This window comes from Hemitrygon akajei, chromosome 3 (assembly GCF_048418815.1).
Source record: "Hemitrygon akajei chromosome 3, sHemAka1.3, whole genome shotgun sequence".
Lineage (NCBI taxonomy): Eukaryota > Metazoa > Chordata > Chondrichthyes > Myliobatiformes > Dasyatidae > Hemitrygon > Hemitrygon akajei.
The window spans coordinates 84,915,671-84,929,089 of record NC_133126.1 but is presented as its reverse complement, the minus strand read 5'-3'; the positions used below and the strand labels follow the sequence as shown (position 1 = coordinate 84,929,089).

The window sequence follows — 13,419 nt, the reverse complement described above, 5'->3', positions numbered from 1 at the left end:
GTCATGAGTTAAGGCTGAAAGGTGAAATATTTAAAGGGAACATGAGGGAAACTTCTTCAGTCAGAGGATGGTGAAAATGTGGAACGAGCTGCTAGCAGAAGTGGTTCGGTTTCAACATTTAAGAGAAATTTGGATAGGTACATGGATGGGAGGGGTATGGAGGTCTATGGTCCCGGTGCAGGAAAGTGGCTCAGAAATCACAGCCCAAACTTTACTGAAGTTTTTCCAGTGCTGCATTATCCTTATTTATATGAGGTGCATGGCCAATATGACATGCACATCAATGAACTCTGTAATTAAATAATACGGAGTATATTTGATATGCTGTTGGTTCTCTTAAAAATCTGCAGCAGCATACATTTAACCCTTTAGTACACTTATAATTATAAATAGGTATCTATTTCTATATACATGATTTCTACATATACTGTATATGGTTTAGAATTTAATCATATCCAAGGGTGGTGACATATTTTATGAGAGTGTGCCCAAATTGGCATAAATTTTCTCAAACATTCTCACATGTGCCATGGTAATTTTGAGCAGAGGTTATCACTGATTAAGAAATTAGCAACAATAAATATAGACTCCTGTGAAAACAGCTCACTGCCCTCTAGTTCTGGAAAATCAATTGTTTCATTTGGCAGTAAAGATGAACATTATATATCTTTTTACTATGGGTGGGGTTTAAAGAATCAAGGGTCAGCACTACATGCTACATGCCAACAAAATTTTTGACTGTTCCATCTCGGGCAGGCATGCCATAGCTTTGCCATCCTCGAACGTAACAATTGAAGAGTTTTCATATACACAATCCCAATTGTGACTATAAGTGGTGACTTAGCAGCTAATACATTAGATTCCACAAGATCATAAGAGAAAGAAGCAGAGTTAGGCCATTCAGCTCATTACGTGTTCTCCGCCATTTCATCATGGCCGATCCATTTTCTCTTTCAACCCTATTCTCCTGCCTTCTCGTCACCACTAGTCGTCATCAGCCATATGGCTGATCCAGTAATGACAATGTGGTTGTCATCCCAACAATCTGTCACCAGATTAGGAAATTGAATTCAACATGCATCATGAATAAAATATTATCTTTCATTTATTCCAAGGAAAATCACTGGTAATTTTTCCTTTGATCTGAAGTCAATTCCAGAGTGCGCTAGGTGGAATTTTGTTGCCAGAAATCGGGAGGCAAAAGGAAGGAATGGAGGCATTAAGGAAGGCAAGGCTGAGAAGCTAATACTTAAAGCACAGAAACATTCGAACTGAAGCTTGTGTGAATGTAACTGCTCACAGAGTGACAAGCGGATGTTTCACTGACAGACAGCGTGTAGAAATCAGCATAGTTTTACAGAATGACCGGCAATCAAATTCATGATTGCTTTTATCTGCTCAGTCCGAAAAATATTTTTTAATTTATTAGGCTCATTCAGGGAAAATATTGTCCTAAGAGGAGAGATTAAGTAGACTTTAGGTTGGGTTTCCTTTCATTGGACCATAGGAGACGACACGGGAAAATGGGGCTAAATTGTAAGCTCTATGGCTGGCATGGCCAAAGTTGGTCTTGAGGGCCGGTTTGCATTCTGCATTACTCTGTCTTTAAGCTGAGGGATAACCCTATTGCCTCTTATCTGGCCATGCTGTCAATATGAATCTTAGTATCAATCTTTTTCTCCAGGGCAGATGAGTTTAGAACTGGAGGGCACAGGTTTAAAGTGAGAGGGAAGAAGTTTAAAGGAGGTTTGAGGAATAAGTTTTCACATGGAAGGTAATGAATATTGGGAATGAGCTGCCAAAGAGGTGGTGGAGGCAGATACAAATCAAAACTTTAAAATGCATTTGGACAAATACTTGGATAGGAAAGGGGTAGAGGGATATAGATAGATACTTTATTGATCCCAAAGGAAATTACACTGTCACAGTAGCATTACAAGTGTGGATAAATAATATTTTCTTTATTTAGATACACTGCACAGTAACAGGCCCTTCCATTGTAATGAGCCTGTGTGGTCCCATTACCTTACTAACCTGCACAGTTTTGGAATGTGGGAGGAAACTGGATTAGCCATGAGAACGTACAAACTCCATATAGACTGCGGTGAAATTGCAGCCGAGTCACTGACAATATAATAGTATTATGCTAACCACTGTGCTACAGTTGAGCTGGTGCTACATTGGATTGGTATTGATCCAATCACTGTCGGTGTGGGAGAGCTGGGATGAAAGGGCCCATACTTATGCTGTACAATTTTATAATTTCAAGTAATACATTTTCAGTAGGTATGTGAACAGGACGGGGTGAATTACAGAAAGAAAGGTAGGGAGGAGAGGAGGGTTAAATGATATATGTAGTGATGCTGCAGAGTAACCATATAACCATGTAACAATTACAGCACGGAAACAGGCCATCTCAGCCCTTCTAGTCCATGCCGAATGCTTACTCTCACCTAGTCCCACTGACCTGCACTCAGCCCATAACCCTCCATTCCTTTCCTGTCCATATACCTATCCAATTTTTTTTTAAATGACAATACGGAACCTGCCTCTACCACTTCTACTGGAAGCTTGTTCCACACAGCTACCACTGTCTGAGTAAAAAAAAAAAATCCCCCTTCTGTTACCCCTAAACTTTTGCCCCTTAACTTTCAACTCATGTCCTCTTGTTTGAATCTCCCCTACTCTCAATGGAAAAAGCCTATCCATGTCAACGCTATCTATCCCCTCATAATTTTAAATACCTCTATCAAGTCCCCCCTCAACCTTCTGTGTTCCAAAGAATAAAGACCTAACTTGTCCAACCTTTCTCTGTAACTTAGGTGCTGAAACCCAGGTAACATTCTGGTAAATCTCCTCTGTATGCTCTCTATTTTGCTGACATCTTTCCTATAATTCGGTGACCAGAACTGTACACAGTACTCCAAATTTGGCCTCACCAATGCCTTGCACAATTTTAACATTACGTCCCAACTCCTATACTCAATGCTCTGATTTATAAGGGCCAACATACCAAAAGCTTTCTTCACCACCCTATCCACATGAGATTCCACCTTCAGGGAACTATGCACCATTATTCCTAGATCACTCTGTTCTACTGCATTGCTCAATGCCCTACCATTTACCATGTATGTCCTATTTTGATTAGTCCTACCAAAATGTAGCACCTCACACTTATCAGCATTAAACTCCATCTGCCATCTTTCAGCCCACTCTTCTAACTGGCCTAAATCTCCCTGCAAGCTTTGAAAACCTACTTCATTATCCACAACGCCACCTATCTTAGTATCATCTGTACCCATTTCTGTCCCCCTCTCAACCAAATCTCTGCATTGGACACAACAATATGAAATACTGACTTAGTTTCCCTGTCTATTAATTCTGCCTGACCAGCTGTGTGTTGCCAATGTTTTCTGCTTCTATTTTAACTAACAGTTTCCAGTTCACACAACATGCTCTCTTGCACACTCTCCATTGCAATCAAATCCTTCTGGAAAATTTAGTGTCTGGACATTCATGCAGGACACAAATTATGATCTAATTAGCACTTCATCAAAAGATTCTGACGAAAGGTTGCTAACTGCTTTTGTCTCCACGGATGCTGCCTGAAGTGCTTAGCGTATTCAGCATTTTCAGTTTAATTTCATAATTCTAGCATTTACAGAATTTTTGCCTTTGCGCACCATCTTTACATGTAAAACAGTTAGTCTAAGGCCATTAACAAACTGTATAATCAAAAGAAGTGCTTCACAGTTGTCCTTCATTAAGTTTTCTTGTCCCGGAGGAAGAATGTGGCTTTACAAACTCATGCTTCGTGTCAAGAGGGTTGTGAAACTCACCACACTGCGAGTGAACTTTTCCAGCGAGGTTCTGCGGCCCTGTTCATTCTCAAGCTGGGGCAGAAGGAAGCAATCAGAAAATAAAGCTGAGAGAATGACAACATAAACTCCATACTTATTAGCTGCAAGTGGAAGTTAACATGAGGGAGGGAAAATTAACTTTCTGTTAAACAGGCAGCTTCACAGTGGAATGGAGATCAAAGTACCCTGAAGTGGATGGCTTACACTGAGCAAAGCTCCTCTGCTCTGACAACAATTCTGCTATTTATCTAGTGACACAGCACAGAGTAACCCTTCTGGCCCTTTGAGCTGCAATGCCCCAGCAACCTCTGATTTAACCCTAACCTAACCACAGGAAAATTTACAATGAGCCAGTAAGTCTTTGGACTGTGGGAGGAAACCAGAGCACCTTGGAAAACCCTATGCATTCAATGGGGAGGACGTACAGAGACTCCTTACAGACGGTGCCAGAACTGAACTCTGAACTCCGATTCCCCGAGCTGTAATCGTGTCATGCTAACCACTTTGCTACCTGGGCACCCAGAGTATACTCTAGTTCTTGTGTTGAAAGGGAGTGGTGTGCTGACTTAAAAGCTGCCAACAACCAGAAGCTTCTTGCTATATAGAGGCACAAGAGAATGCCAGCGTCCGAATCCACATCAGCGACCTGATTTAGGGCCTCGACCTGAAAAGTTGACAATACCTTCATTTCCACAGATGCTGCTTGAAAATGCTGCTTCATTTCCACAGTTCTTCCAGCAGTTTCTGCTTTGCTCATTGCTATTTGTCATTTTAGCTGATATTCCCCATGCAATACAGAAAGGATCTATCAAAGACTTGAGAAAGAGACTGCTGTTCCCAGAAACTACCACAACTAAAAAAAAAGATATTGTAAGTTGAGAATGATCAAATCTGCCTTGGTCTCTACTCCTGATTGCTATCCCATGACTTGTCTATGTATGGGCATCTCCACCTTTGAGTAATCTATTACTGACTATGAAGCACACAGGATACTAATCAGCTGGGGAGGCGTCTGAGCACTCCTGAAAACAGTTACCCATAAAAAGGGAGGGAAAATTGGCGCAGATTTGAGAGAGCACAAGTTATTAAAAGAGCATCTTAATAATTCCTAGTGTCTTCATTTGAAATGCATCCCACCTGTCCATTGCTCCACAGACTCAAAATTTGTTGCTTTTCCAGGACAGGCAGATGGGACACTGTTACTCTTTCACTGGTTCACATTTCCTCACAAATCTCTCTGGTTATCAACTTGGACTGACTACCCCTTGCTTCCCAGGGACACTAAGATTAACCCGCAGCGATCCAGAGAGTGTGCAAGTTGACGTCAGCCAATATTGCGTGGGCAGTGTTTGGATTCTGGTACCACTTGTCTTTACTAATAAATGGAAGCTGAACGTTTTGCCTAAAGCTCAGAACAACCCGCATGGACATAGATGCTTAACAGATGATGAATAGAATTATCACTTCCCAGTGTGAGAAGACATAGGTTTCTTGGACAGTACCTTTCTTTTTGCTTGTAAGAGCTCCTGATAGGCATTGGAACGCAGAAAACGAGCATAACTGTCACTTTTCATCAGCTTATAGATGTGTTCCTGAAAGACAAGATGATTTCTGGTTGTTTGCTTCCAATTTATCACAACAACCATGTAACCATTTATGAAAATGAAACCAATATATCAACATAAGAATTTGTGATGAACGTGGTATGTTGAAGGTTTGTGCATTCCTAATTGCAAACCTTCTGACCACAGGACTGTTATGCTTTCTTACAAATTGCAGTGTTTAGCATTTGTACCTTTATTTACTTAGAAGTTTATGGAATTTTGGCATTTCCCCAATTAGATGCGCCACAGAGAACATCACATCCAGACGCATTGCAGCTTGGTATGGCAACTGCTCTGCCCAAGACCGCAAGAAATTGCAGAGAACTAAGGATCCAGCTCACTCCATCATGCAAAGTAGCTTCCCCCAAATTAACCACCTACACTTTTGTGATGGATATTCACTTTCCAGAGCCTGAGAGGCTTATTGCCGACCTCAGCTTTCTAGCACAGCAGCACAGCCTTTCTGAAGGATCGGAGTTGCTTGTGACGAAGTTAAACTTCTAACAGAATTTCCTTGTTCAGCTTCTTGTTGCAAACAAGAATCAGTCTTCTGTTCTTAATGTAAGTTGCAATCAGCTTGAAGTTAAAAGCACAGCTTTGCAGACAGCATTGTTTACACAGCGCAGGCTGCTGGCACACGGAAGGGGCTGGCTGCGCAAGAGATATGGTTTGCAGAGTGGAGTGACCATGAGACTTCATGTTCTGCATTAGTCAAATGCAAGACAATGGAGTTATGTTAATCGGCCTACATCAAACCAGACAACTACAGCTAAGTTATTTACATCATTGTGATTACCTGCAACTCATTGACATGTTGTTAGTTTGTAAGTTTTGTACCTGTGCTTGGAAGTCCTTTGTAGTTTATAAATCATTTGTACTTTGGAAATCTTTTGTATATCAGAAATAGTCTGTGTGTTAAGAACTATTTGTCAAAATTTAAACATCTATTGTCAAATATATGATAAACTGTGTTTAAACTACTTAATTAACTTACGGGGCGGGGGAGCCCACCACTAAATCAGTGGGTATTGGCGGCTAGACCACCATAGAGACTAGACAAGAAAGTAAGCTAATCCTTGAAGAGTAGGTGGTTACAGTATTACCTTACTATAGTGAGGGTACCTGTAGGTACCTATATCAGATAGGGCTTAAAATCCTCTTTTGAATTTTAGGTTTTGTGGACAGTGAATGCAATGCTGTCACATTTTCCGCTGCCTCAGTAAAACAGACAATATAGTCAAAGACCCTGCCCACCCTTGGTATTCTCTCTTCTCCCCTCTTCCACCGGGCAGAAGATACAAAAGAATCAGAATCAGGTTTAATATCACTGGCATATGTCGTGAAATTTGTTAACTTAGCTGCAGAAGTACAATGCAATACATTACAGTAAGTATACACATTTATATTAAATAGTTAAATTAAAAATAGCGCAAAAACAGGAAAACAAAAGTGAGGTAGTGTTCGTGGGTTCAATGTTCATTTAGGAATTGAATGACACGGAAATAAGCTGTTCCTGAATTGGCGAATGTGATGGTAACAATGAGAAGAGGGCACGTCCTGGGTGACAAGGGTCCTTAGAAGGGACATCGCCTTTCTGAGGCACCAATCCTTGAAGTTGTTTTGGATACCATGGAGGCTCGTACCATGCAGCTGACTAATTTTACAACTTTCTGTAGCTTCTTATGATCCTGTGCAGTAGTGCCCCCCCCCCCCATAATGGACGATGATGCAGCTAGTCAGAATGCTCTCCACAGTACATCTGGAGAATTTTCAAGTGTTTCAGGTGACAAACCAAATCTTCTTAAACTCCTAATGAAATATAGCCGCTGTGTTGACCCCTTTATAGCTGCATTGATATGTTGGGACCAGGTTAGATCGTAAGACATTGACACCTAGGATCTTGAAATTGCTCACTGCCTCCACTTCTGATCCCTCTATGAGGATTGATTCATATTCCCTTGTCTTACCCTTTCTGAAGTACACAATTAGCTCTTTGGCCTTAATGCTGTTGAACGCAAGGTCGTTGCTGTGACACCATTCAACTAGCTAGTATATCTCACTCCTGTACGCCCTCTCTTCTCCCTCTGAGATTCTGCCAACAATGCTTGTATCATTAGCAAATTTATAGGTGGTATTTGAGCTATGCCTTTCTACACAGTCATAGGTATAGAGAGGGTAAAGCAGTGGGCTAAGCACACATCCCTGAGGTGCACCAGTGATGATCATTAGAAAGATGTTATTACCAATCCGCACAGATTTTAGTCTTCCGTTTAGAAAGTCAAGGATCCAGTTGAAGAGGGAGGTACAGAAGCTTAGGTTCTGTAGCTTATCGATCAGGGCTGTGGGAATGATGGTGTTAAACACTGAGCTATAGTCAACGAAGAGCATCCTGATATAGGTGTTTGTATTGTCCAGGTGATCTAAGGCCGAGTGAAGAGCTATTGAGATTGCGTCTGCCATATAACAATTACAGCACATAAACAGGCCATCTCAGCCCTTCTAGTCCATGCCAAACGTTTACTCTCACCTAATCCCACTGACCCGCACTCAGCCCATAACCCTCCATTCCTTTCCTGTCCATATACCATTCCAATTTTACTTTAAATGACAATACCAAACCTGCCTCTACCACTTCTACTGGAAGCTCATTCCACACAGCTACCACTCTGAGTAAAGAAATTCTGCCTCATGTTACCCTTAAACTTTTCCCCCCTAAGTCTCAACTCATGTCCTCTTGTTTGAATCTCCCCTACTCTCAATGGAAAAAGCCTATCCATGTCAACTCTATCTATCCCCCTCATAATTTTAAATACCTCTATCAAGTCCCCCCTCAACCTTCTAAGCTCCAAAGGATAAAGACCTAACGTTCAATCTTTCCCTGTAACTTAGGTGCTGAAACCCAGGTAACATTCTAGTAAATCTTCTCTGTACTCTCTCTATTTTGTTGACATCTTTCCTATAATTCGGTGACCAGAACTGTACACAATACTCCAAATTCGGCCTTACCAATGCCTTGCACAATTTCAACATTACATCCCAACTCCTATACTCAATGCTCTGATTTATAAAGGCCAACATACCAAAAGCTTTCTTCACCACCCTATCCACATGAGATTCCACCTTCAGGGAACTGTGCACCATTATTCCTAGATCACTCTGTTCTACTGCATTCTTCAATGCTCTACCAATTACCATGTATGTCCTATTTTGATTATTCCTACCAAAATGTAGCACCTCACACTTATCAGCATTAAACTCCATCTGCCATCGCTCAGTCCACTCTTCTAACTGGCCTAAATCTATCTGCAAACTTTGAAAACCTACTTCATTATCCACAACACCACCTGCCTTAGTATCATCTGCATATTTACTAATCCAATTTACCACCCCATCATCCAGATCATTAATATATATGACAAACAACATTGGACCCAGTACAGATCCCTGAGGCACACCACTAGTCACCAGCCTCCAACCTGACAAACAGTTATCCACCACTACTCTCGGGCATCTCCCATCCAGCCACTGTTGAATCCATTTTACTACTTCAATATTAATACCTAACGATTGAACCTTCCTAACTAACCTTCCATGCGGAACCTTGTCAAAGGCCTTACTGAAGTTCATATAGACACCATCCACTGCTTTACCCTCGTCAACTTTCCTCGTAACCTCTTCAAAAAATTCAATAAGATTTGTCAAACATGACCTTCCACGCACAAATCCATGTTGACTGTTCCTAATCAAACCCTGTCTATCCAGATAATTATATATACCATCTCTAAGAATACTTTCCATTAATTTACTCACCACTGAAGTCAGACTGACAGACCTATAATTGCTAGGTTTACTCTTAGAACCCTTTTTAAACAATGGAACCACATGAGCAATATACCAATCCTCCGGCACCATCCCCGTTTCTAATGAAATTTGAAATATTTCTGTCAGAGCCCCTGCTATTTCTACACTAACCTCCCTCAAGGTCCTAGGGAATATACTGTTAGGACCCGGAGATTTATCCACTTTTATACTCCTTGAAAGCACCAGTACTTCCTCCTCTTTAATCGTCATAGTTTCCATAACTTCCCTACTTGTTTCCCTTCTCTTACACAATTCAATATCCTTCTCCTTAGTGAATACCGAAGAAAAGAAATTGTTTAAAATCTCCCCCATCTCTTTCGGCTCCACACATAGCTGTCCACCCTGATTCTCTAAGGGACCAATGTTATCCCTCACTATCCTTTTGCTATTAATATAACTGTAGAAACCCTTTGGATTTATTTTCACCTTACTTGCCAAAGCAACCTCGTATCTTCTTTTAGCTTTTCTAATTTCTTTCTTAAGCTTCTTCTTACATTCTTTATATTCCTCGAGCACCTCATTTACTCCATGCTGCCTATATTTATTGTAGATATCTCTCTTTTTCCTAACCAAGTTTCCAATATCCCTTGAAAACCATGGCTCTCTCAAACTTATAACCTTTCCTTTCAACCTAACAGGAACATAAAGATTCTGTACCCTCAAAATTTCACCTTTAAATGACCTCCATTTCTCTATTACATCCTTCCCATAAAACAAATAGTGCCAATCCACTCCTTCTAAATCTTTTCACATCACCTCAAAGTTGGCATTTCTCCAATCAAAAATCTCAACCCTGGGTCCAGTTCTATCCTTTTCCATAATTATATTGGAAACTAATGGCATTGTGATCACTGGACCTGAAGTGCTCCCCAACACTTACCTCCATCACCTGACCTATTTCATTCCCTAACAGAAGATCCAACACTGCCCCTTCTCTAGTCCCATGGGTCCCATGGACCTATTGTGCCAATAGGCAAACTGCAATGGGACCAGGTCGTTGCTGAGGCAAGAGTTGATTCTAGCCATGACCAAACTTTCAAAGCATTTTATCACCATAGATGTGAGTGCTACTGGATGAAAGTCATTAAGACAGGTCACAGTACTCTTCATGGGCACTGGTATAACCATTGCCCTTTTGAAGCTTGAAAATACTTACCACCAGGCTCAAGGACATCTTCTATCTCACTCTTCAATGGACCTCTTGTAGAATAGGGATGAACGCTTGATCTGTCAGTCTACCTTATCATGGCTATGCCCTTTATTTCTCCCTGCACTACTGTCTCTGTAGATGTAACAATGTATTCTGCATTCTGTTGTTGCTTGTTCTTTTGTTCTACATTGATATACTTGTGTTTGGAATGATCTGCTTGGATGGCATGCACAACAAAGCTTTTCACTGTGACAATAATAAACCACTTACTAATTAATATGCACGATCCAACTAGCCTATGCTTTCTCCTCCTGAAACTGGGAAAATAAAGCTTTCTGTCAGATATCTCTACACCCGACTGAACTATTCAGCAGGATGGAAGGATGAGAAAATATGATAAAAGAATAGGTTCTGCATTCACTGATGTCTTTAATATCAGCCACCTCCTGGAAATTGTTTGGACAGATTAACTACTTATTATAGATCTTGTCTGACCCTGTGACTTTGAAGCAGATCATCCCACTATTGTAGAAAGGAGATTCCATTTTACATTAATTACATTAACAGATTCCTGCTTGTTGCCACCGACTAGTGGACTGGGAAGTCTATATGATAGACATGTAATATGCAGCACAGATCAGGATTTTAAATCTTTAATGCTGGTTTATAATGTAACTGCAGGAACCTTGCGCTGTAACGCTAAATAAAAATGTAACACTCTGGGAAAGTTCACTGCTAACGTAATGGTCTTTCTGCAGAAGCAGTGTTTGGGCTATGGTTGGAGATAATGGGTGTTTTGGAATGTCAGCTGTCTCAATCACGGGTTTGGCAGGTCCTGAGTGTGTATTCCCTAGACTTACGCAGCCAAGGAAACCAGTGGGATTTCAAAAATAAAAATAGAATATATGATTCCCATTGATGAAAACTGGCTATGATCCTAGTCTGAAATAAATGAATCAACTTTCCAAAGAAGTTGCCCATTTCTGACCTGTGCCAGTGCCAATTAGGGAGCATATGTCAGGGCAGAGAGTTGATCAGGATTTTCAGGAGATGGCTTATGTTAAAATTTACCTCCAATATAAAACTAAATATAGCAGTTTCACTTCTAAGCAACAGACAGAAAGCGCTGGAGGAACAAAGCAGGTCAGGCAGCATCTATGGAAATGAATAAACAGTCGATGTTTCAGGCCGAGACCCTTCTTCAGGACTAACATATTTCATTTCTAACACATTTTTATCTTTGTGCTTGTTTATTTTTGTCTATAGGTTACATTGGGTATATTTAAAAACTTTTAATTATGACAAAATTTATTTATAAAAACAAAATGGCCTCTTTCACAATGTTAAACTATGGGTTTAAGGAACTTACACCATTATAAATATAAATAAGTTCAGGAAGCTAGCAATTAGATTGTCCCAGCTAATCTATTTGATGATTCAGCAATCTCCCACTTCCCAATGGCATTTCAAAGGAAGTAGCGTCAAGGCAAAGTGAACAATGTCATTTTAACTACTGAAACTGTATTGAATCACCTACTGTTACCATTGATTTCAAAGGTATAAAATATGATGTACTTTTAAGTTTGTGAGCCTCTGTTGAGAGTGTTTCCATAAGGATACCTGCTTGTGCTGAATAAAGACTTCTATATCACCAGTTTCAGTGTCTCCCAGTGACTTCAATCAGTCACAGCACTAATTTGCACCTGGTATATTCTCAAAGTATTGTGTTGATTACCTGTTAATCTATATTTTATCAGCTATGTTGAGTGTTGGATAAATATAAGCAAGATACAAGTTATCAATCCGATTCAAAATTGTGCCACTGGTCATTTAAATCTTAGTGTGGAGATTGAATGTCTTCTTCAATAGAAGACATCTCCACTGTGCAGATTCCAGCAGTAATATACGGGAGTGTCTGCTTTTCCCTGGAGCTCAGCATGAACTTGGAACTTTCTAATTTAGGAGTAAGAGTCTTAAAATATGTCTAATGATGCTGTCTAGTAATTTTCATTGAATTCTGACCCTTGCCCCATTGTTGGAATTTATCCAGACATCTCCACCGAAGTTCCACAGTCCAGTGCTGGCATCAACATAAGTCAGTAGTGGCATCTTTTGCCTAGGGACTGGCTCTGGAGAAGTCCTTGTATAGTCTAAAGGGGCAATGCGATTTTCTGAAGTTCTCCCCATCCTCAGGAAGCTATCCGTGAGCCTGCACTGAGCTAACCCTGTTGTAGGCTTCACAAATTATCTAGTTTAATGAATTTATTTAGTTTTAATGAGTGATGTCCCTTTTTTTTAGCAATTTTATCTAAAAAGTAACTTTTTAGCAATACATGCATTTTTAACTTGTGGCGATTGCTACTGAAGGCATATGAATGTCAAGACTTTCCCAATAAATGCCCTCAATCGCACTAACAGCCCATTAATCTTCTTACAGAAGGGAATGCATGTCTGGAATTCTCTAAATTGGCAAAGTGTTTTAAGTGAAAGTGGATTTGATTTTGTAACTTTAAGGGGTGGTGGAGTCTCACTGGCTTTCAAAGCCATCCTGTGAATCTGTTTGTCTGCCTGCACGGAGATAGCCCCTGTGGTGTGCAGGCAGCTTTGAAATACCAAGAAACAAGATCCTGGTGAACGACTACCCCTGAGGCCAGTCTGAAATAAACAGCAGAGCTGAGGCGCAGCCATCCTATGATTTCTGGACAATGGAGGATCCTTGATAACTTAAAATATGGTTAACTACAGGTGAAGAACAAGACATTATAGAGTCATACAGCATAGAAATGCATCATTTGGCCCACGTAGATATTTTGCCTCACTACAGTAATCCCATTTGTAAAATATTCTTCATATCCTATTGAAGTACTTGTCCAAATGCCTCTTAAATGTGGTAATTGTTAAATATATTTCACTGTATTAGTAATGTGGGCTCAGTGATAACAAT

The 13,419-nt window shown here is 40.4% G+C and overlaps 1 protein-coding gene across 2 annotated transcripts in view; it reads right to left on the bottom strand.

Annotated features, from left to right (window-relative positions):
• LOC140725163 (regulator of G-protein signaling 6-like) overlaps window positions 1–13,419 on the bottom strand; it is a 573,527-nt gene that overhangs the window by 11,664 nt on the left and 548,444 nt on the right. For both annotated transcript variants that reach the window (XM_073040261.1, XM_073040262.1), the window contains exons 16-17: window positions 5,363–5,452; window positions 3,840–3,893 (exon numbers count right to left, since the gene is read on the bottom strand). In XM_073040261.1, coding sequence (XP_072896362.1) covers window positions 3,840–3,893; window positions 5,363–5,452 — 144 coding nt within the window. The remainder of the gene's footprint in view (window positions 1–3,839; window positions 3,894–5,362; window positions 5,453–13,419) is intronic.